We start from the raw sequence: 24,711 nt of genomic DNA on the forward strand, positions 1-24,711 counted from the left end.
GAACATTGGTAAGTGGGTATCGCCTGGGGAGAGATCCCACAGTGTCTGCCTTACACACTGCAGCTCTCCAATATGTAACAGCCACCCGAGGCATCATACCTCACATTGTATCAACGTGGATGCACTTTCTGCCACTTCCAGATAATTTTCCGCACGCTTGGAATTCATACAAACAACATTCCGGTTCTGCAACTGAAGTGCTTTGACAAACAAGGCAGGAGAATGCACCTGAATGCTTATGCCCTTGACTTCTACAAGCATGGCTGTTTAGATGCTCTACACACCGATAATGGGTGAGTAATGATTGTCTATTTAGGTATTATATAGAATGAGGAACCAAATGAAGTTGTGTATGAATGTTTTAGTGAGGGGAACACGTTCACAGTAGCAGCTTGATAAGCCTGTAATATGTCAGAGAACTGGGTCTGGCTATGGTGTCGGAACTGGCTGTCTCTCCCGTATCAGCAGCCTGCAGAGTCCTTATGCCTTGAAAGCTATAGTGTGACTATTTAAGTCACATAGAATTCAAATCAACATATCACCCTGTATTCGTTGGCTATATGGGGGAGGCAGTGGTCTAGTGGGACTATTGCTCATGTATTAATCCATAAACTCAGCAAATGTTCTGGAGACCTGTGTTCAAATCCTGCCACGGCAGATGGATGGAATTTGGAATGATTAGAAGTCTGGAATTAAAAGTCTAATAATGTTGATTGTTTGGAAAAGCCTATCTGGTCCCCTAATTTCCCTGAGGGAAGGAAATCTGCCATCCTTACCTGCTCTGGCCTACATATGAATCCAGACCTCGAGCAATGTGGTTGACTCTTAACTGCCCTCTGGACAATGAGGCATAGGCAATAAATCATGGCCTAGCTAGAGCTTCCCACATCCCTTGACCATATAAAAAGAAAATCCCATCGTTGGATACCTTAATCAATGCAAACTGTGCATGTCTATCACTGTCCTGCTTCAGTACCTCTGTTGCTAAAACCTCTCCTCCATGCCTTTCTTAACTCATTGACTGACTTGTTCAATAGTCTCCTGGTTAGCCTTCCATCTTCCATGAAATTGAACTTACCCAGAACTCTTCTGCCCTTATCTTAACCTGCACCAGTCTCCTTCCCCAATCGTGAAGGTAACCCTGATGGGGAGAGGAAGCCCATGAAGTTTGCAAGTGGCACACACACACACACACACACACACACACACACACACTGATCTGACCTGTTTCTATTCCTCAGAACAGTGCTCAAAGCAAGTATTGCTGTTTCCTGTCGTCCTCATAGGCTGCTCCCTCATTAGAGACAGGGATGACCAGCAGTGAGTTTAACCTGAGGGTCACCACATCTCAGGCAAGGGGGCAAAGTTGAGAAGGTGTGACCTTCATGATGGCCTTGGCTGTTGTGGGAATTGAACCTACATTGTTGGCATCACTCCACAGGCAGCCAATTGAGCCAACCAACAGCCATTGCCTCTATACTTGCTGGCCTGCACTTGCTCACAATCCAGCCAAGAGTCCCTTCCTTATTTTCCAATTGCCCCATAGCCTTGTTGTTCTTTAACCAACTCTACAATTTGCTGAGGCCCTAATTTCCCACATCCTGTATATTACTGGTCTTAGTTACCACCATTGATACCATTCCTTCAGTTGTCAAAGGTCTAACCTCTGAGATCCACATCCTTCACTCACCTCTCTCCATCTCTTTCTATCTTGCTTACCTTCTTTAAGACACACTTCACTCTTCACTGGCTGTTAGACCTAATATGTCCTGATGTGTCCAAAATTGTTTTTGATGATAACTCCTACTGTATGGAACACACTGTACAAATATAAGTTCTTATCATTTTTAACAACTGTAATGTAATATTGTTATTCCCTTTTCAATCGATCAGGTTAAATCGAGGAGAGGCCTTCAATCTGATCAAAGATTTCTTGCTGGTTATTGCTTCAATCAGGTAAAACATCTTCATTCTTCCAAAACATTTCCATTTAGAAAGACTCCTTCTGTTATTTAATTCATATTTAATTTAACTTTGTTTTATTTTAAATATATTTAATGGATGATTAACAGAATTGAAAGTAGGAATATAGGAAGGAACAGGATTATAAGGCACAGCTACAGAAGAGGTTAAACATTCCTTAAGACTGTCTTGCTAGACAATTAGATCATGGTTTATCGAATCACACAGAATCATACAGGACAGAAGAGGCCCATTGGCCCATCTAATCTACATTAATCCTACTTTCCCACACCAGGCCCAAAGCCTTGCATGCTATGACATTACGTGTGCTCAACCAAATAATTCTTAAAGGCTGTGAGGTTTCCTGCCTCGAGAAGGAATGATGATGTAATGTTGTCTTCTCCACCTCCTGATACTGCCTGGCTCGCTGTGTTCCCCCAGCCTCCTGCCTGTCCCTCCTGATGCTGCCTGGCTTGCTGTGTTCCCCCAGCCTCCTGCCTGTCCCTCCTGATGCTGCCTGGCTCGCTGTGTTCTTCCAGCCTCCTGCCTGTCCCTCCTGATGCTGCCTGGCTCGCTGTGTTCCCCCAGCCACCTGCCTGTCCCTCCTGATGCTGCCTGGCTCACTGTGTTCCCCCAGCCTCCTGCCTGTCCCTCCTGGTGCTGCCTGGCTCGCTGTGTTCTTCCAGCCTCCTGCCTGTCCCTCCTGATGCTGCCTGGCTTGCTGTGTTCCCCCAGGCTCCTGCCTGTCCCTCCTAATGCTGCCTGGCTTGCTGTATTCCCCCAGCCTCCTGTCTGTCCCTCCTGATGCTGCCTGGCTCGCTGTGTTCCCCCAGACTCCTGCCTGTCCCTCCTGATGCTGCCTGGCTTGTTGTGTTCTTCCAGCCTCCTGCCTGTCCCTCCTGATGCTGCCTGGCTTGCTGTGTTCCCCCAGCCTCCTGTCTGTCCCTCCTGATGCTGCCTGGCTTGCTGTGTTCCCCCAGCCTCCTGCCTGTCCCTCCTGATGCTGCCTGGCTTGCTGTGATCCCCCAGCCTCCTGCCTGTCCCTCCTGATGCTGCCTGGCTCGCTGTGTTCTTCCAGCCTCCTGCCTGTCCCTCCTGATGCTGCCTGGCTTGCTGTGTTCCCCCAGGCTCCTGCCTGTCCCTCCTGATGCTGCCTGGCTTGCTGTGTTCCCCCAGCCTCCTGTCTGTCCCTCCTGATGCTGCCTGGCTCGCTGTGTTCCCCCAGACTCCTGCCTGTCCCTCCTGATGCTGCCTGGCTTGTTGTGTTCTTCCAGCCACCTGCCTGTCCCTCCTGATGCTGCCTGGCTTGCTGTGTTCCCCCAGCCTCCTGCCTGTCCCTCCTGATGCTGCCTGGCTTGCTGTGTTCCTCCAGCCTCCTGCCTGTCCCTCCAGATGCTGCCTGGCTTGCTGTGTTCCCCCAGCCTCCTGCCTATCGCTCCTGATGCTGCCTGGCTTGCTGTGTTCCCCCAGCCTCCTGCCTGTCCCTCCTGATGCTGCCTGGCTTGCTGTGTTCCCCCAGCCTCATGCCTGTCCCTCCTGATGCTGCCTGGCTTGCTGTGTTCCCCCAGCCTCATGCCTGTCCCTCCTGATGCTGCCTGGCTTGCTGTGGTCCCCCAGACTCCTGCCTGTCCCTCCTGATGCTGCCTGGCTTGCTGTGTTCCACCAGCCTCTTGTCTGTCCCTCCTGATGCTGCCTGGCTCGCTGTGTTCCCCCAGCCTCCTGCCTGTCCCTCCTGATGCTGCCTGGCTTGCTGTGTTCCCCCAGCCTCATGCCTGTCCCTCCTGATGCTGCCTGGCTTGCTGTGTTCCCCCAGCCTCATGCCTGTCCCTCCTGATGCTGCCTGGCTTGCTGTGGTCCCCCAGACTCCTGCCTGTCCCTCCTGATGCTGCCTGGCTTGCTGTGTTCCACCAGCCTCTTGTCTGTCCCTCCTGATGCTGCCTGGCTCGCTGTGTTCCCCCAGCCTCCTGCCTGTCCCTCCTGATGCTGCCTGGCTCGCTGTGTTCCCCCAGCCTCCTGCCTGTCCCTCCTGATGCTGCCTGGCTCGCTGTGTTCTTCCAGCCTCCTGCCTGTCCCTCCTGATGCTGCCTGGCTTGCTGTGTTCCCCCAGGCTCCTGCCTGTCCCTCCTAATGCTGCCTGGCTTGCTGTGTTCCCCCAGCCTCCTGTCTGTCCCTCCTGATGCTGCCTGGCTCGCTGTGTTCCCCCAGACTCCTGCCTGTCCCTCCTGATGCTGCCTGGCTTGTTGTGTTCTTCCAGCCTCCTGCCTGTCCCTCCTGATGCTGCCTGGCTTGCTGTGTTCCCCCAGCCTCCTGTCTGTCCCTCCTGATGCTGCCTGGCTTGCTGTGTTCCCCCGGCCTCCTGCCTGTCCCTCCTGATGCTGCCTGGCTTGCTGTGATCCCCCAGCCTCCTGCCTGTCCCTCCTGATGCTGCCTGGCTCGCTGTGTTCTTCCAGCCTCCTGCCTGTCCCTCCTGATGCTGCCTGGCTTGCTGTGTTCCCCCAGGCTCCTGCCTGTCCCTCCTGATGCTGCCTGGCTTGCTGTGTTCCCCCAGCCTCTTGTCTGTCCCTCCTGATGCTGCCTGGCTCGCTGTGTTCCCCCAGCCTCCTGCCTGTCCCTCCTGATGCTGCCTGGCTTGCTGTGTTCCCACGCTTCCTGTCTGTCCCTCCTGATGCCGCCTCGCTTGCTGTGTTACCCCAGCCTCCTGCCTGTCCCTCCTGATGCTACCTGCCTTGCTGTGTTCCCCCAGCCTCCTGCCTGTCCCTCCTGATGCTACCTGCCTTGCTGTGTTCCCCCAGCCTCCTGCCTGTCCGTCCTGATGCTGCGTGGCTCGCTGTGTTCCCCCAGCCTCCTGCCTGTCCCTCCTGATGCTGCCTGGCTTGCTGTGTTCCCCCAGCCTCCTGCCTGTCCCTCCTGATGCTGCCTGCCTTGCTGTGTTCCCCCAGCCTCCTGTCTGTCCCTCCTGATGCCGCCTGGCTTGCTGTGTTACCCCAGCCTCCTGCCTGTCCCTCCTGATGCTGCCTGCCTTGCTGTGTTCCCCCAGCCTCCTGTCTGTCCCTCCTGATGCTGCCTGGCTTGCTGTGTTCCCCCAGCCTCCTGCCTGTCCCTCCTGATGCTGCCTGGCTTGCTGTGTTCCCCCAGCCTCCTGCTTGTCCCTCCTGATGCTACCTGCCTTGCTGTGTTCCCCCAGCCTCCTGCCTGTCCCTCCTGATGCTGCCTGGCTCGCTGTGTTCCCCCAGCCTCCTGCCTGTCCCTCCTGATGCTGCCTGGCTTGCTGTGTTCCCCCAGCCTCCTGCCTGTCCGTCCTGATGCTGCGTGGCTCGCTGTGTTCCACCAGCCTCCTGCCTGTCCCTCCTGATGCTTCCTGGCTTGCTGTGTTCCCCCAGCCTCCTGCCTGTCCGTCCTGATGCTGCGTGGCTTGCTGTGTTCCCCCAGCCTCCTGCCTGTCCCTCCTGATGCTACCTGCCTTGCTGTGTTCCCCCAGCCTCCTGCCTGTCCCTCCTGATGCTGCCTGGCTTGCTGTGTTCCCCCAGCCTCCTGTCTGTCCCTCCTGATGCTGCCTGGCTCGCTGTGTTCCCCCAGACTCCTGCCTGTCCCTCCTGATGCTGCCTGGCTTGTTGTGTTCTTCCAGCCTCCTGCCTGTCCCTCCTGATGCTGCCTGGCTTGCTGTGTTCCCCCAGCCTCCTGCCTGTCCCTCCTGATGCTGCCTGGCTTGCTGTGTTCCTCCAGCCTCCTGCCTGTCCCTCCTGATGCTGCCTGGCTCGCTGTGTTCCCCCAGCCTCCTGCCTGTCCCTCCTGATGCTGCCTGGCTTGCTGTGTTCCCCCAGCCTCATGCCTGTCCCTCCTGATGCTGCCTGGCTTGCTGTGTTCCCCCTGCCTCATGCCTGTCCCTCCTGATGCTGCCTGGCTTGCTGTGGTCCCCCAGACTCCTGCCTGTCCCTCCTGATGCTGCCTGGCTTGCTGTGTTCCCCCAGCCTCTTGTCTGTCCCTCCTGATGCTGCCTGGCTCGCTGTGTTCCCCCAGCCTCCTGCCTGTCCCTCCTGATGCTGCCTGGCTCGCTGTGTTCCCCCAGCCTCCTGCCTGTCCCTCCTGATGCTGCCTGGCTCGCTGTGTTCCCCCAGCCTCCTGCCTGTCCCTCCTGATGCTGCCTGGCTTGCTGTGTTCCCCCAGCCTCCTGCCTGTCCCTCCTGATGCTGCCTGGCTTGCTGTGTTCCCATGCTTCCTGTCTGTCCCTCCTGATGCCGCCTCGCTTGCTGTGTTACCCCAGCCTCCTGCCTGTCCCTCCTGATGCTACCTGCCTTGCTGTGTTCCCCCAGCCTCCTGCCTGTCCCTCCTGATGCTACCTGCCTTGCTGTGTTCCCCCAGCCTCCTGCCTGTCCGTCCTGATGCTGCGTGGCTCGCTGTGTTCCCCCAGCCTCCTGCCTGTCCCTCCTGATGCTGCCTGGCTTGCTGTGTTCCCCCAGCCTCCTGCCTGTCCCTCCTGATGCTGCCTGCCTTGCTGTGTTCCCCCAGCCTCCTGTCTGTCCCTCCTGATGCCGCCTGGCTTGCTGTGTTACCCCAGCCTCCTGCCTGTCCCTCCTGATGCTGCCTGCCTTGCTGTGTTCCCCCAGCCTCCTGTCTGTCCCTCCTGATGCTGCCTGGCTTGCTGTGTTCCCCCAGCCTCCTGCCTGTCCCTCCTGATGCTGCCTGGCTTGCTGTGTTCCCCCAGCCTCCTGCTTGTCCCTCCTGATGCTACCTGCCTTGCTGTGTTCCCCCAGCCTCCTGCCTGTCCCTCCTGATGCTGCCTGGCTCGCTGTGTTCCCCCAGCCTCCTGCCTGTCCGTCCTGATGCTGCGTGGCTCGCTGTGTTCCCCCAGCCTCCTGCCTGTCCCTCCTGATGCTGCCTGGCTCGCTGTGTTCCACCAGCCTCCTGCCTGTCCGTCCTGATGCTGCGTGGCTCGCTGTGTTCCCCCAGCCTCCTGCCTGTCCCTCCTGATGCTGCCTGGCTTGCTGTGTTCCCCCAGCCTCCTGCCTGTCCGTCCTGATGCTGCGTGGCTCGCTGTGTTCCCCCAGCCTCCTGCCTGTCCCTCCTGATGCTGCCTGGCTTGCTGTGTTCCCCCAGCCTCCTGCCTGTCCGTCCTGATGCTGCGTGGCTCGCTGTGTTCCCCCAGCCTCCTGCCTATCCCTCCTGATGCTGCCTGGCTTGCTGTGTTCCCCCAGCCTCCTGCCTGTCCGTCCTGATGCTGCGTGGCTCGCTGTGTTCCCCCAGCCTCCTGCCTGTCCCTCCTGATGCTGCCTGGCTTGCTGTGTTCCCCCAGCCTCCTGCCTGTCCCTCCTGATGCTACCTGCCTTGCTGTGTTCCCCCAGCCTCCTGCCTGTCCGTCCTGATGCTGCGTGGCTCGCTGTGTTCCCCCAGCCTCCTGCCTGTCCCTCCTGATGCTGCCTGGCTTGCTGTGTTCCCCCAGCCTCCTGCCTGTCCCTCCTGATGCTGCCTGGCTCGCTGTGTTCCCCCAGCCTTCTGCCTGTCCCTCCTGATGCTGCCTGGCTCGCTGTGTTCCCCCAGCCTCCTTCCTGTCCCTCCTGATGCTGCCTGGCTTGCTGTGTTCCCCCGGACTCTTGTCTGTCCCTCCTGATGCTGCCTGGCTTGCTGTGTTCCTCCTGCCTATCCCTCCAGATGCTGCCTGGCTTGCTGTGTTCCCCCAGCCTCCTGCCTGTCCCTCCTGATGCTGTCTGGCTCGCTGTGTTCCCCCGGCCTCCTGCCTGTCCCACCTGATGCTGCCTGGCTCGCTGTGTTCCCCCAGCCTCCTGCCTGTCCCTCCTAATGCTGCCTGGTTCGCTGTGTTCCCCCAGCCTCCTGCCTGTCCCTCCTGATGCTGCCTGGCTCGCTGTGTTCCACCAGCCTCCTGCCTGTCCGTCCTGATGCTGCGTGGCTCGCTGTGTTCCCCCAGCCTCCTGCCTGTCCCTCCTGATGCTGCCTGGCTTGCTGTGTTCCCCCAGCCTCCTGCCTGTCCCTCCTGATGCTGCGTGGCTCGCTGTGTTCCCCCAGCCTCCTGCCTGTCCCTCCTGATGCTGCCTGGCTTGCTGTGTTCCCCCAGCCTCCTGCCTGTCCGTCCTGATGCTGCGTGGCTCGCTGTGTTCCCCCAGCCTCCTGCCTGTCCCTCCTGATGCTGCCTGGCTTGCTGTGTTCCCCCAGCCTCCTGCCTGTCCCTCCTGATGCTGCGTGGCTCGCTGTGTTCCCCCAGCCTCCTGCCTGTCCCTCCTGATGCTGCCTGGCTTGCTGTGTTCCCCCAGCCTCCTGCCTGTCCCTCCTGATGCTACCTGCCTTGCTGTGTTCCCCCAGCCTCCTGCCTGTCCGTCCTGATGCTGCGTGGCTCGCTGTGTTCCCCCAGCCTCCTGCCTGTCCCTCCTGATGCTGCCTGGCTTGCTGTGTTCCCCCAGCCTCCTGCCTGTCCCTCCTGATGCTGCCTGGCTCGCTGTGTTCCCCCAGCCTTCTGCCTGTCCCTCCTGATGCTGCCTGGCTCGCTGTGTTCCCCCAGCCTCCTTCCTGTCCCACCTGATGCTGCCTGGCTTGCTGTGTTCCCCCGGACTCTTGTCTGTCCCTCCTGATGCTGCCTGGCTTGCTGTGTTCCTCCTGCCTATCCCTCCAGATGCTGCCTGGCTTGCTGTGTTCCCCCAGCCTCCTGCCTGTCCCTCCTGATGCTGTCTGGCTCGCTGTGTTCCCCCGGCCTCCTGCCTGTCCCACCTGATGCTGCCTGGCTCGCTGTGTTCCCCCAGCCTCCTGCCTGTCCCTCCTAATGCTGCCTGGTTCGCTGTGTTCCCCCAGCCTCCTGCCTGTCCCTCCTGATGCTGCCTGGCTTGTTGTGTTCCCCCAGCCTCCTGCCTGTCCCTCCTGATGCTGCCTGGCTTGTTGTGTTCCCCCAGCCTCCTGCCTGTCCCTCCTGATGCTGCCTGGCTTGCTGTGTTCCCCCAGCCTCCTGCCTGTCCCTCCTGATGCTGCCTGGCTTGCTGTGTTCCCCCAGCCTCCTGTCTGTCCCTCCAGATGCTGCCTGGCTTGCTGTGTTCCTCCAGCCTCCTGCCTGTCCCTCCTGATGCTGCCTGGCTTGCTGTGTTCCCCCAGCCTCCTGCCTGTCCCTCCTGATGCTGCCTGGCTCGCTGTGTTCCCCCAGCCTCCTGCCTGTCCCTCCAGATGCTGCCTGGCTTGCTGTGTTCCCCCAACCTCCTGCCTGTCCCTCCTGATGCTGCCTGGCTTGCTGTGTTCCCCCAGCCTCCTGTCTGTCAACTTTGGATTCCAGCACCTGCAGTTTTTTTGCCTTCAACTACCCTCCCAGGTAGTGCATTCCAGACCCCCACCACCCTCTGGGTGAAATTTCTTTCCGTCCAAACCCCTCTAAACCTCTTGCTTTTCTCCTTTAATTTATGTCTGCTTGTTATTGACCCTTTGACTAAAGGGAACCCACCCTAATTAAACCCCTCATAATCTCATACAACTCTAACATGTCCCCTCTCAACCTTCTCTACTCCAAAGAAAACAACCTGAGCTTATCCAGCCTCTATCTCTCCATCTCTTAAATAGACAATAGGTGCAGGAATAGGCCATTCGGCCCTTCGAGCCTACACCACCATTTATTATGACATGGCTGATCATCCACAATCAGTATCCTGTTCCTGCCTTATCCACATAACCCTTGATTCCACTATCTCTAAGAGCTCTATCCACCTCTTTCTTCAAAGTATCCATATACTGGGCCTCCACTGCCTTCTGGGGCACAGCATTCCCACACACCCACCACTCTCTGGGTGAAGAAGTTTCTCCTCAACTCTGTTCTAAACGGCCTACCCCCTTTTTTAAACTGTGTCCTCTGGTTCTGGACTCACCCATCAGCAGAATCATGCTTCCTGCCTCCAGAGTGTCCAATCCTTTAATAATCTTATATGTCTCAATCAGGTCCCCTCTCGGCCTTCTAAACTCAAGGGTATACAAGCCCAGTTGCTCCAATCTTTCAACATAAGATAGTCCCACCATTCCAGGAATTGACCTTGTGAACCTACGCTGCACTCCCTCAATAGCCAGCATGTCCTTCCTCAAATTTGGAGACCAAAACTGCTGACAATACTCCAGGTGTGGTCTCACCAGGGCCCTGTACAGCTGCAGAAGCACCTCTTTGTTTCTATCCTCAATTCCTCTTGTTATGAAGGCCAGCATGCTATTAGCTTTCTTCACTGCCTGCTGTACCTGCATGCTTACCTTCATTGACTGATGTACAAGAACATCCAGATCTCATTGTACTGCCCCTTTACCTAACTTGAGTCTTTTTAGATAGATGCCTTCCTGTTCTTGCCACCAAAGTGGATAACCACACATTTATCCACATTAAACTGCACCTGCCATGCATCTGTCCACTCACCTAGCCTGTCCAAGTCACCCTGTATTCTCATAACAGCCTCCTCACATTTCACCCTAACCACACAGCTTTGTGTCATCAGCGAATTTGCTAATATTTACTTTTAATGCCTTCAGCTATATCATTAATGTATATTCTAAACAGTTGTGGTCCCAGCACCGAACCTTGTGGTACCCCCTGGTCACCGCCTGCCTTTCCGAAAGGGACCTGTTTATCACTACTCTTTGCTTCCTGTCAGCCAGCCAATTTTTCAGTCCAAGTCAGTATTTTGCCCCCAATACCATGTGCCCTAATTTTGCTCTCTAATCTCCTATGTGGGACCTTATCAAAGGCTTTCTGAAAGTCCAGGTACACTACATCTACTGACTCTTCCCTGTCCATCTTCATAGTCACATCTTCAAAAAATTCCAGAAGATTAGTCAAGCACGATTTCCCCTTCGTAAATTTATGCTTACTCGGAACTATTCTGTTACTGCAATCCAAATGAGTTGTAATTTCATGTTTTACAATTGACTCCAGCATCTTTCCCACCATTGACGTTAGGCTAACCTGTCTATAATTCCCTGTTTTCTCTCTCCCTCCTTTCTTGAAGAATGGGACAACATTAGCCACCCTTCAATCCGCAGGAACTGATCCTGAATCAATAGAACATTGGAAAATGATCACCAATGTGTCATGATTTCTCGAGCCACCTCCTTCAGTCCCCTGGGATGGAGACCATCAGGTCCCAGGGACTTATCTGCCTTCAGGCCTAACAGTCTCTCCAACACCAATTCCTGCCTAATATAAATTCCCTTCAGTTCATCCATTACCCTAGGCCCTTCAGCCACTTTTACATCTGGGAGATTGCTTGTTTCTTCCCTAGTGAAGACCGATCCAAAGTACCTATTCAATTTTTCTGCCATTTCCTTGTTCCCCAGAATAAATTCACCCGCTTCTGTCTTCAAGGGCCCAATCTTAGTCTTAACCATTTTTTTTTCTTTTCACATACCTAAAAAAGCTTTTACTATCCTCCTTTCTATTTTTGGCCAATTTGCCTTCGTACCTCATGTTTTCTCCGTGTATTGCCTTTTTAGTTACCCTCTGTTGCTCTTTAAAAGTTTCCCCGTCCTCCAGCTTCCCGTTCATCTCTGCTATGTTATACTTCCTCTCTTTTATCTTTATACAGTCCTTAACTTCCGTCGTCAGCCACGGCCGCCCCTGCCTCCCCTGAGGATCTGTCTTCCTCTTTGGAATGAACTGATCCTGCACCTTCTGCATTATACCCAGAAATACCTGCCTTTGTTGTTCCACTGCCATCCCTGCTAGGGTATTGAACCATTGAACTTTGGCCGGCTCCTTCCTCATAGCTCTGTAGATTCCTTTGTTCAACTGCAATACTGGCACTCCCGATTCTCCCTTCGCCCTCTCAAATTGTAGATTAAAACTTATCATATTATGGTCACTCCCTCCTAATGGCTCCTTTCCTTTGAGGTCCCAGGCAACATCTTGGTGATTCCCCTCTGCTCACCCTCCATGTTATCTGATTCTAAACTCCCCCACTTCCCTTGGTTCCATTTCACTCAATACCTCCGTCATTGAGCACAGCCAAGGCTAAGCCTGATGGATTCTTCAAAACTAAGGGATTTGAGGAAACGAGGAAGCAGGGAGGAAGGGAAGGTCAGGTAGAAGGTCAGCCAGAATCACACTGAACACTGTGGTTACAAGAACAGGCCAGTGGTGAGGAATCCTGCATCAAACAACTCAGCTCCTGATTCCGCAAAACCAGTCCACCATCCACAAGTCAGGAGTGTGGCATTATTGCTAAAGGAATAGAGTATAAAAGTAGGGAAGTGTTGCAACTGTCTAAGGCTACGTCTGGAATACCTTGTATAGTTTTGTCCCTCTTGCTTGAAGGAGGATGTGATTGTATTGGAGGCAGTTCAGAGAATGCTCACTTAATTCATTCCAGAGATGAAAGGCTTGTCTTATGTAAAGAGATCGAGTAGTTTAGGCCTAATACTTGCTCGAGTTTAGAAGGATGAGAGGAGATCTAACCGAGGCAGATAGGATAGTAAAGAAGATTGATACAGTAGATGTAGAGCAGGTGTTCTCCCATAGGCAACCGAGAATGAGAGGTCATAGGCTGAGGAAAAGGGGGTGACAGAACTAGGACAGATGAGAAGAACTTACTTTCTTGAAGGGTTGTGAATCTATGGAATTCAGGACCCTAGATTGTGATGGATGCTGGGATGCCGAATTAACTTGAGGAGGAGATTAGGAATGGGTTTTTTAGATTACATACAGTGTGGAAACAGGCCCTTCGGCCCAACAAGTCCACACTGCCCCGCCGAAGCGCAACCCACCCATACCCCTACCCCTACATTTACCCCTAACCTAACACTACGGGCAATTTAGCATGGCCAATTCACCTGACCTGCACATCTTTTGGATTGTGGGAGGAAACCGGAGCACCCGGAGGAAACCCACGCAGACACGGGGAGAACGTGCAAACTCCACACAGTCAGTTTTTTTTTTCAGATTACTTACAGTGTGGAAACAGGCCCTTCGGCCCAACAAGTCCACACCGACCCGCCGAAGCGTAACCCACCCATACCCCTACATTTACCCCTTTTACCTAACACTACGGGCAATTTAGCATGGCCAATTCACCTGACTTGCACATCTTTGGAGTGTGGGAGGAAACCGGAGCACCCGGAGGAAACCCACGCAGACACGGGGAGAATGTGCAAACTCCACACAGTCAGTCGCCTGAGGCGGGAATTGAACCCGGGTCTCTGGCGCTGCGAGGCAGCAGTGCTAACCACTGTGCCACCGTGCCGCTCAGTCAGTCGCCTGAGGCGGGAATTGAACCCGGGTCTCTGGCGCTGCGAGGCAGCAGTGCTAACCACTGTGCCACCGTGCCGGGTTATGGAGAATGGGTTATGGGTTATGGAATGAGTTGAGAGCCAGATGAGATCAGTCTTGGTTGTGTAAGATGGCGGATCAGGCTCAAAGGGCTGAATGACTTACTCTTGTTATTGATCTTACCTTCCCCACTTGCCTGGATCCACCATCCAGGACACTCGATTGATGCCCCATCCATTACCTTGAATATTTACTCCCTCCCACCACGGTGTACTTTTAGCAGTGGTGCGTTCCATTGACAATTATAGAATCCCTACAGTGTGGAAAAAGGTCCTTCGGTCCACACCGACCCCCCGAAGAGTAACCCACCCAGATTCATTCCCCTACCCTATTACTCTACATTTGCCCCTGACTAATGCACCTAACCTACACATCCCTGAAACTTATGGGCAATTTAGCAAGGCCAATTCACTTAACCTGCACATTTTTGGACTGTGAGTGGAAATGGGAGCACCCGGAGGAAACCCACGCAGACACGGGGAGAATGTGCAAACTCCACACAGCCAGTCGCCCGAGGTTGGAATTGAACCCGGGTTCCTGGTACTGTGAGGCAGCAGTGCTAACCACTGAGCCGCCCCAAGGTGCAAACCAAAACTCTTTTGTCAGTACCTCCCAAACCCAAGACCTCTGCCACCTGGAATCAGGGATCCTGTCTTAGAGCCTGCAGGCCTTATATGCAAAATGTTTTATACGGCCCAACCTGTGCCATCTCTCAACATAGTAACCATGACTGGCACAGCGCAGCTTCCATATTTCCATTCTGCCAAGCCAGGGTTGGGCTGCAGTGGGACCTGGCATAGTGCAAATGGACGATCAGTGTGGTGTGGAGATGGAAATGGCCGCCTCATCCCTGGACTGAAGAATGGCTCCAATCCTCCTCTCTTATGGTGCCACATAATTGGGAGATCTTCACAAATGCTGCATCTTACCGCAGAACCACGGAAATGATACACCATAGTGGTGGGCCATTCGGCCCACCTTGACCATGCCAAACCAAAGTAACCAAGATGCCCTTTCCAATCCCGTCTCCCTGCACATGGGCCCATAGCCCTGCAGCTTAAAGTGTGGATCCAGTTAATTTTAAAAGAGTTTAGGATCTCTGTGTCCCCCAGCAAATTCTAAATACCCACCATCTGCTGCGTAAAAATATTTTTTTTTCACATCCCCTCCAATGTCTCTGCCACATAGCCTGAAACCCCTGGTTTTTGAACTCCCTGCCAACAGGAAACAGGTTCCTCCATCCCTCACAATCCTGTATAGCTCAATCATGTCCTCCCTCAACCTGCTGTGTCCCAAGGGAAACAGCCCCAACCTCTCCAACCCCTCCCTATATCTACATGTCTCCTGTGGCTTCTGGTTAAACTTTGTCCTGTGAGTACTCAGTGTCATTGCTGGTGAATGCACTGTTATTTAATGAACAAAATGGAACAGTGAGCTCCCAACACCTTGTGTTATCCATTTCTCAGACAATCTCAGAAATCTCAATAATTCGGAGAGCATAAAACTTTTGACCAGGCCAGATGTTTTTCTATTTTTTTCACCTTCTGTAAAATGAAGAGTTAGACAGTATCTATGAATAAAACTATTTTAAATAGAGATGGTCATATGAACCAGAGGAGGAAAAGAAATTGAAGTACATAAAATGTTAGTAAACTGATTTCAAATTGATGGACATCCGAATACTGAATGGCGTGGACAGAGGAGATGTTGGGAAGATTGGTAGGACAGACTAGGACCCAAGGGCAGAGCTTTACAGTAAAGGGAACGGAGATAAGGAGAAACTTCTTCAGGCAGAGAGTGGTGAATCTATGGAATTCATCACCACAGAAGGCTGTGGAGGCCAAGTCATTATTTATATTTAGATCAGATTCCCTACAGTGTGGAAATAGCCCCTTCAGCCCAACCAGTCCACACCGACCCTCCAAAGAGTAACCCACCCAGACCCACTTCCCTCCAACTAATGCCACTAACGCTATAGGCAATTTAACCAGGCTAATTCACCTGACCTACACATCTTTGTGACTGTGGGAGGGAAACCGGAGCACCCGGAGGAAACTCACGCAGACACAGAGAGAACGTGCAAACTCCACACAGACAGTTGCCCGAGGCTGGAATCGAACCTGGGACCTTGGTGCTGTGAGGCAGCAATGCTAACCACTGAGCCATCGTGATGCCCATTTACGATGGAGATAGATGGGCTTTTGGGTATCAAGGGGATCAAGCATTATGGGGAAGAAAGAGGGAGAATGGGGTTGAGAAACCTGTTGGCCATGATTGAATGGCAGAGCAGACTTGATGGGCTGAATGGTCTAGTTTCTGCTCTTATATCTTATATTCTTATGGACATTAAACATTAGTGAGTATCTTCATAGTTTTTACAATTATGTGAGGTTTTCTGAAATATATCCTTGCGGCCTGTGGGGTGGCGTGGTTTGGCACATGAGATCAGGTTAGGTACCTCTCACCTTAAAGGACAGGGGCAAGCAGATCCCGGATACTTGGGAGCACTACCCACTGCACATTCCAAGCCCCTCACCAGCCCTGCATTGGAAATTTCATTTCTCAATTGTTGAAGGTCTGAGGGTGTCACTGGAGATAGACCAGCATTTATTGTTCCCTCCTAATTGCCCTGAGGGCAGTTAAGGGTCAACCACGATGATTTCTTCCCTAAAGGACATTAGTGAACCTGATGGGTTTTTCTAACAATCGGCAGTGATTACCATTAGCCTAGTTTCCTACCATGACAAATAGGAACCGGAATAGACCATTCGGCCCCTCAAGCCCGCTCCGACATTCAAGTGGGTCATGGCTGATCTGACACTCCTCACAACCACCTTCCTGCCCTTTCCCAGTAACCCTTGATTTTCTGACTGATCAAGGACCTATCTATCTCCTGGAATTGCCTCCCAATGGGCAGTGTGCACATGGACTGCAGCGGTTCAAGAAGTCAGCTCACCACCACCATCTCAAGGGACAGGTAACAAATGCTGAGTCATGTTGCCCGTATCCATGAGTGAATAAACAAAATCTCAGCTTTAAATATACATGAGGACTCTGCCCTCACCAGCTCCCTCTGTGGCAATGAATTCCAAAGTATATAATCCTCTAAGAGGGAAAAATTCTTCTTCATGTCAGTCTTAAATTGGTGCTCCTTAATTCCAAGAGTATTCCCTCTGGTCCTACTCTCACTCATGGTGGGAACTATCCTTTCAGCATTTACCCTGTCAAGCTCCTTAAGAATCCCATATATTGCAATGTGATGGCCTCTCTTATCGTGGTGACTCAGTGTTTAGCACTGCTGCCTTACAGTGCCTGGGGCCTGGGTTCAATTCCAGCCCCACGTGACTGTCTATGTGGAGTTTGCAAATTTTTTCTATGTTTGCTCTCACACTCCAAAGGTGTGCAGGTTAGGTAGGTTGGCTATACTAAATTTCCCTGCAGTGACCAGAGATGTGCAAGCCAGGTGGAAGAGCCGGGTTACAGAGATTGGGTGAGATGTTCTTTGGAGGGTCAGTGTGGAACTCGATGGGCTGAATGGCCTGCTTCCACATTGTAGGGATTCTATTCGATGGTGCTCCTGAGCTCCAGAAAGTAGAGTTGCAGCTGTGTAACATTTGCTCATAGGACAATCCCTTCACATCAAAGATCATCCTCTTCCAGACTTTTATTGAATTCAAACTTGACCACCTGGCATTGTAGGATTTGAACCCATTTTCCCAGAGCATCATCACCTTGGGTCCTTTCGGCTCACAACTCCAGTGACATTACCATTGCACCACCACCTCTGACTGAATCGTCTATAACTGTTGGCTCACTGACAAAATCCTGGAGCTCGCTACCAGACAGCCCTTACACCTCAAGGACCCACAGCGGTTCAAGTAGGCAGCTCGCTATTACCTTCTCTGGGGCAATTAGGGATAGGCAGAAATGGTTGGCTTAGCCAGTGGTGCCCACATCCCATGAAACAATTTGAAAATGAACAAGTTTGAGTGGCTGGTGACTGTATCCTGCCCTTATACATTACATTCTTATAACTCTATATTGATGTCAAGGGTGGCACAGTGGTTAGCACTGCTGCCTCACAGCACCAGGGACCCAGGTTCGACTCCAGCCTTGGGTGACTGTCTGTGTGGAGTTTGCATGTTCTCCCTGTATCTGCGTGGGTTTCCTCCCACAGTCACAAAGATGTCCAGGCTCGATGAAATGGCCATGTTAAATTACCCCAGAGTGTGCAGGCTGGATGGGTTAGCCATGGGGAATGCAGAGTTACAGGGATAGGGTGGGATGCTCTTTGGAGGGTTTGTGTGGACTTAACAGGCTGAATGACCTGCTTCCACACTGTATGGATGCTACGATTCCATTCTATGAAGTAACTCCTGGTGTAGCCATTGATGCCTTTTAGTCACAAGGGTGTTCTGTTTCGGCAGCACCTCTCTCGAAGACCTGTGCCTCAATGAAAGTGACCCTGTCGTAATGGCATTCCAGCAACTGCACAGAAGCTACCAAAGCAAGTTCGAGGCCGTTTGGAGCTAATATCCCTGACGTCGGAAGGTTTGACCTCAGCAACGATGAGCATGCGCTCAGGATTTCGACTCTGCTGTTAGGAGAGAAAGTGAAACGTGCTTCAGAACTCAGCTCTTGAATCTTCGCAGCTAAGGCCCTGATGATTTATGTTTTTAATCAACTGAAGCGAAAATGAATGCTTAATGTGTTTTATACTGCTGCCATAAATCCAAAAGCATAAGCACCTTGTTCCATGAATGCCCCAGAAAATTCTCATGAGGACCTGATGGCAGTCACACATCTTCTCTGAATTCACTCATGTCAATGTTGGTGATAAATCTTGTATTTGGGTGGGGGTGATACATTTTGGGAGGACGGGTAAGACAAGGGAGTATGTGTTGCACGGGAGATGGTACAGAGAGCCAGAGAGTACTTGGAATACATGACCACAGATCCTTGAAAGCTCAAGGACAGCTGGATAAGGTGGTGAAATTGGCAGATAGGATACTCACCTTTATTAGTCCAGACACTAAGTATAGGAGCAGGGGGATTACGAATTGTATAAGACACTAGTTAGACACACATGGAGTTACTGGTCAGAGTGGTGCTGGAAAAGTACAGCAGGTCAGGCAGCAGCCGAGCAGCAGGAAAATCGACGTTTCAGGGAAAAGCCCATTCCTGATGAAGGGCTTTTGCCTGAAACGTTGATTTTCCTGCTCCTCAGATGCTACCTGACCTACTGTGCTTTTCCAGCACCACTCTAATCTTGACTCTAATCTCCAGCATCTGCAGTAGCCACTTCTGCAGACATGGAGTACTGTGGGCAGTTTTGGCGACCAAACTACAGGAAGGGTATGATTGCACTGGATGGACTTCAGGGGCGATATATCTTTGAAAGGGTCACTGGACCCTAAATGTTAACTCTGCTTTCTCTCCACAGATGCTGCCAGACCCGCTGAGATTTTCCAGTGATTTCTGTTCTTGTTACTGATTTCCAGCATCTGGCTTGATAGATGTTGTTCAGATGGAGCGATTCAGCAATGAAGAGATATTCAATACTCTGGGTTGTTTTCCTAAGAGCAGGGAAGGCTGAGGGGTGGCTGAGTGAGGTGTACAATGTTATGAGGGGCATGGATAGGGTAGATAGGAGACAGTTTTCCTTTCAGTGGTGGGATCAACAACCGGGGGGGAGGGGTGCAGCAGGTTTGAAAGTTTGGAAGAGGATTTTAGTCGGGATTTGGAAATATATTTTTTTCACCCAGAGGGTTATGGGTATCTGGAACTCACTGCCTTAAAATGTTGGTAGAGGTAGGAACTCTCAAAGTACTTCAGAATTGTTTAGATAAGCACTTGAAACATCATAGCACCCAAGGCTAGAAAACATGCTGGAAAATGTCATTAGAATTGATTGATATTTGATGACCAGAAGAGTCACAATGGGTCAAAGGGCCTCTGTCAGAAAAACTCTGACTCCATGACATTTCAAATGCCTTTTGTATCTCTTATACTTTGGTAATAGTTTCTATGACACTGGAAACATAGACTGGGAAGCATAGTCTCTGAGCTTTGCTTTATAAATTTCTCTTTAATTCACATCTAATAAAATAAATGAACAAATGCTTCCGCTGTCATTTTTTTTGTCATAATTTTCGCTAAAGTTGCTGTGTCATGGAGTCCTGTCAACACATCCATAGCTGTTAACTGATACATAGTCCTATATCTGGGTTTCAGCTGGATGTCCAACACAGTTAATTCAGAACCTAATAGTTAAGACCAGAAGACCATAAGACATAGCAGCAGAAATTAGGCCATTCAGCCCATCCAGTCTGCTCCACCATTCAATCATGGCTAGTAGGTCTCTCAACCCCATTCTTCTGCTTTTTCCAAGTAACCCTTGATCCCCTTAACAATCAAGAACCTACATTGAACTTAGAATGTTATAGAACATTACAGCGCAGTACAGGCCCTTCAACCCTTGATGTTGCACTGACCTGTGAAACCTAACTGGAGCCCATCTAACCTACCATTCTCATCCATATGTCTACGCAATGACAATCTAGATGCCGTTAAAGTTGGCGAGTCTACTATTGTTGCAGGCAGTGCATTCCACGCCCCTACTACTCTGAATAAAGAAACTACCTCTGACATCTGTCCTAAATCTATCGCCGCTCAGTTTAAAGCTATGTCCCCTCGTGCTAGCCATCACCATCGAGGAAAAAGCCTCTCACTGTCCACCCTATCTAACCCTCTGATTATCTTATATGCCCCCACTAAGTCACCTCTCAACCTTCTTCTCTCTAATGAAAACAGCTTCAAGTCCCTCAGCCTTTCCTTGTCAGACCTTCCCTCCATATCAGGCAACATCCTAGCAAATCTCCTCTGAACCCTTTCCATACAATGAGGTGACCAGAACTGTACGCAATGCCCCAGAGTTTTATACAGCTGCAGGATGACCTCATGGCTCAGAAGCTCAATCCCTCCACTAATAAAAGCTAACACATATATGCCTTCTTAACAACCCTATCAATCTGGGCAATTTTCAGAGATCTGTGTACATAGATATCAAGATCTCTCTCTCATCTACACTATCAGGATTCTTTCCATTAGCCCAATACTCATTATTCCTGTTACTCCTTCCAAAGTGAATCACCTCACACTTTTCCACATTAAACTCCATTTGCCACCTCTCAGCCCAACTCTGCAGCTTATCTATGTCCCCCCGTAACCTGCAGCATCCCTCAGCACTATCCACAACTCCACCAACCTTAGTGTCATCCGCAAATTTACTAACCCATCCTTCTATACCCTCATCCAGGTCATTTATAAAATTGACAAACAACAGTGGCCCCAAAACAGATCCTTGTGGTACCCCACTAGTAACTGAACTCCAGGATGAATATTTCCCATCAACCACCTTCTTTCAGCTAGCCAATTTCTGATCCAAACCGCTAAATCATCCTCAATCCCATGCCTCCATATTTTGTGCAATAGCCTACCATGAGGAACCTTGTCAAATGCCTTACTGAAATCCATAGACACCACATCAACCGCTTTACCCTCACCATCTGAAAGAATTCAATAAGGTTTGTTTTCATTAGAGAGAAGAAGGTTGAGAGGTGACTTAGTGGGGGCATATAAGATAATCAGAGGGTTAGATAGGGTGGACAGTGAGAGGCTTTTTCCTCGATGGTGATGGCTAGCACAAGGGGACATAGCTTTAAACTGAGCGGCGATAGGTGTTTCCCCACGATCTGACAGGTATGGCACATCTAGCTAAATTTTGCCACATCTTTACATAACCCAGACCAGTTACAACACCGGCTCATTTTAGCCTGGCCTTTCTTAATCCGTAACGGAACTTCTGCGGGCATTTTGTGAGCTGCTTATGAAATTTCATTAAGATACGTAGCTGGGGCGACCAGTTGATGGACTGCCGCCCATTCTTCTTCGGCTGGTATTTGAGGGGATGTCTATATCCTGGTCAGTGCTGTGTGGGTGGTATCTTACAGCGATGTGGGCTATGGCAGGAGATTCATGTGAGAGGCCCAATGAGGTCTATCTTGATGTTGGGCCCAACTCTGATGAAGATCCGAGTGTCAAGAGATGATTCTCACTCAGTGGGATTACCGGGGATGGTTTATCTGTTAACATAATCAATAGTGTGGTACCATCCCTCACTAATTCACAGATCTCTACCCTGCTGCCGGACACAAGGAAAACCGTTATCGACTGTCCCCATTATCAGGTCAGACATCCTGGATGGTACATGATGCATAATGGAGCCAGACCTGATTGAGAAGCTGCTGGGGCCATGTGTAGGCAAGGTCTGTGTTGTCTTTACAAAGGCCTCAGTTGTTGTTTCACTAGGCTCAGTGGCCAAAGGGGTTGGTCTTGAATGAAATGGTCAGCAATGTTTGGGACAGTGAGGTGCACAGCACACAACCAGCCAATGGCCAAGAGTCACCAGGGATCGGGAGCCCACAGGAGGTTTTACCTCTTCACTGTGGTTGTTTCATTCATTCATTGGCATCGCTGGCTGGCCCAGCATTTACTGCCTGTTCTGAGTCACCCTTGAGAAAGTGGGGATGAGCTGCCTTCTTGAAACACTGCATTCCACCTGCTGTGGCTGACCCACAATGCCCTTAGGCAAGGAATTCCAGGATTTTGACCCAATGACAGTGAAGTGTTATCATGTATCTGCTGCCCTTGACCTTCAAGATGGAAATGGTCATGGGTTTGGAAGGTGCTGTCTGAGGATCTTTGGTGAATTTCTGCAGTGTGTCTTGTAGGAGAAAGTGAGCTACTGCTACTGAGTGTGGGTGGTGGAGGGAGTGGATGTTTGTGGATGCTAGGTAAAACCAATGACTGCAGATGCTGGAAACCAGATTCTGGATTAGTGGTGCTGGAAGAGCACAGCAGTTCAGGCAGCATCCGAGGAGCTTCGAAATCGACGTTTCGGGCAAAAGCCCTTCATCAGGAATTGCCCGAAACGTCGATTTCGCTGCTCCTTGGATGCTGCCTGAACTGCTGTGCTCTTCCAGCACCACTAATCCAGAATCTGTGGATCTGGTGCCAATCAAGCAGCTGCTTTGCCCTGGATGGTGTCTAGCTTCTTGAGTGTTGTTGGAGCTGCCCCCATCCAGGCAAGTGGGGAGTATTCCATCACACTCCTGACTTGTGCCTTGTAGATGGTGGACAGGCTTTGGGGAGTCAGGAGATGAGTTACTTGCTGCAGTATCCCAGGCCTCTGACCGGCTCTTGTAGCCATTGTGTCCAGTTGAGTTTCTAGTCAAAGGTAACTCCCAAGGATGTTGATCATGGCAGTATTATGTGTTTCACTGCACTATAGAGACCGTACTGATCCTGATGGTGAATTCTGGACCTGATGAAGAAGCAGCGCTCCGAAAACTTGTGTGGTTTCAAATAAACCTGTTGGACTATAACCCGGTATCATATGACTTCTGAGTTTGTCCACCCCTGTCCCACACGGGCACCCTCACATCAGCCCAATCTGGCCGTCTGGTGGGGTGGCCTGCTCAGCTGGTGCTAGGGAAAGAGGGCATCCTTCCTGTGCCCCACTCCATTGAACAGGACTTCCTGAACCCTGTCTGCAAGGTGGGACACCAATTTCCACTCATCTACCGCGTCCAGGGAGAAGGTGACAGAACACACACGGATGTTTCAGAACATCAGTGCTCGGCCTGGCGAGCAATTGCCTTCTAAACATGGCGCCAGGAATGCTGATCCAGTCCCGAAAATCCAATGAATGGTGAGCTATTTCAGTATTCGGGCACTGCATCAGACAGGTGGGGTATCATGGGATGGGCTGGATAGTTAATAATGAGGGTTGGGAGGGAGGAAATATTCGTGGTTTAAAATTGGACAGATCCCCAGGCCCAGATGGGAGACAAGAAAGGGGAAAGCAGGGGTCTCAACATTCACTTTCAGATCCTTTCAGCCCACAGGAAAATTATCAGTGGACTGGAGGACAGCTAATGTGGTACTATTATTCAAGAACGGTGGTAGGGACAAACTAGGGAACTGTAGGGGAGTGGGAAAAATTTCAGCCACAATGTAAGTATTGCAAAACAGTCTGTGGGACAGATTTTTTAAATAGAATCCCTACAGCATGGAAACAGGCCCTTCGGCCCAACAACTACCCTCCAAAGAATAAGCCATCCTTCTAACCCTATTACTCTACATTTCCCCTAACTAAAGTACCTAACCTATGCATCCCTGAACGCTATGGGCAGTTTAGCATGGCCAATTCACTTGGCCTGCACACTTTTGGATCTTGGGAGGAAACCAGAGCACCCTCACGCACACGCATACACAGGGAGAACATGTAAACTTCACACAGGCAGTCGCCCGAGGCTGGAATCAAACCCAGGTCCCTAGCTGACCACTGAGCCATCCCAAAGGAGAATGTCAGGAGTGGGAGAGGTAAGGATGAATCAGGGATAATCAGCAAGGGGGAGATGATCATGCATGAGATGTTTGACTGAGTTTTCTGAGGAGGTGACTGGAGGTACTTTTGAGGATAGTGCAGTGGATGTAATCTGCATGGACTTTGGTAAGGCTTTTGATAAGTTCTCTCACCGCAGGCTGGTTGGGGGCTAACACCTCATGAGACCAAGGGAAATGTGGAAAATTTGGGAAGACTGGATTGAAGCAGACAAAATTATGAAGGGGATAGATGGAGAAGGTAAGAAGAAACATTCCCCCTTAGTAGAGGCGTCAAAAACCATAGATTTAAGGTAAAGTGCAGGAAGTTTAAAGAAGGATATTTTTCAGTCAGAAAGTGGTGATAATCTAGAACTCACTGGATGGTTGGGCTGAATTGAATTAAATTAGCTTCATTGTCACATGCACTTAATGGGTGCTGTAAAAAGTTTAAAATATTGCCACTTATGGTGTCATCTTAGATACGGGGTACCTGGGTACAGATACTTATGTATTTGATACAAAATTGAAATATTAATAAACAAAATCTAAGATAAGAATAAAAAGAAAGAAAAAGTACTCGATTTGCAGTCCTTATACCCCAGTCTGTCCCAGCTGCAACCCTCATAACATTTAAAACATAGTTAGAAGATGGAGAGGGAAGCACTAAAATCACTAAGAAACGATAAGAACATAATCATACTACCAGCAGACAAAGGCAGAATGACGGTCATCTTGGACAAAGCAGAGTACATCCAGAAAGCACAACTACTTGCAGATACCAACACCTACCAAAAGAGGGAGTTTGACCCCACCCCACAGCTCACCAATAGGATAAACAACACACTGAGGAACCTACAAAAAAACGGACAGATAACCAGGTCGGACCTACAAAGAATGAAACCTGAAAGCAACAACACCCCCAGATTCTATGGACTACCTAAAGTGCACAAACCAGACATCCCACTCAGACCCACAGTATCACTACCAGGGACACCATCACACAAACTGGCTAAAGAACT

The 24,711-nt window shown here is 51.0% G+C and overlaps 1 protein-coding gene across 3 annotated transcripts in view; it reads left to right on the plus strand.

Moving 5' to 3' along the window:
* LOC122539550 (putative ATP-dependent RNA helicase DDX60) overlaps positions 1–19,363 on the plus strand; it is a 167,207-nt gene extending 147,844 nt beyond the window's left edge. For all 3 annotated transcript variants that reach the window (XM_087974154.1, XM_087974160.1, XM_087974161.1), the window contains 3 exons: positions 142–293; positions 1,894–1,956; positions 17,671–19,363. In XM_087974154.1, the coding sequence (XP_087830280.1) occupies positions 142–293; positions 1,894–1,956; positions 17,671–17,776 (321 nt within the window). In that variant the 3' untranslated portion in view covers positions 17,777–19,363. The remainder of the gene's footprint in view (positions 1–141; positions 294–1,893; positions 1,957–17,670) is intronic.
* Positions 19,364–24,711: the final 5,348 nt, after the last annotated feature.

Source organism: Chiloscyllium plagiosum, unplaced genomic scaffold (genome assembly GCF_037043375.1).
Source record: "Chiloscyllium plagiosum isolate Xiang-an unplaced genomic scaffold, Cpla_swu_hap1 HiC_scaffold_2, whole genome shotgun sequence".
NCBI classification, from domain to species: Eukaryota; Metazoa; Chordata; class Chondrichthyes; order Orectolobiformes; family Hemiscylliidae; genus Chiloscyllium; species Chiloscyllium plagiosum.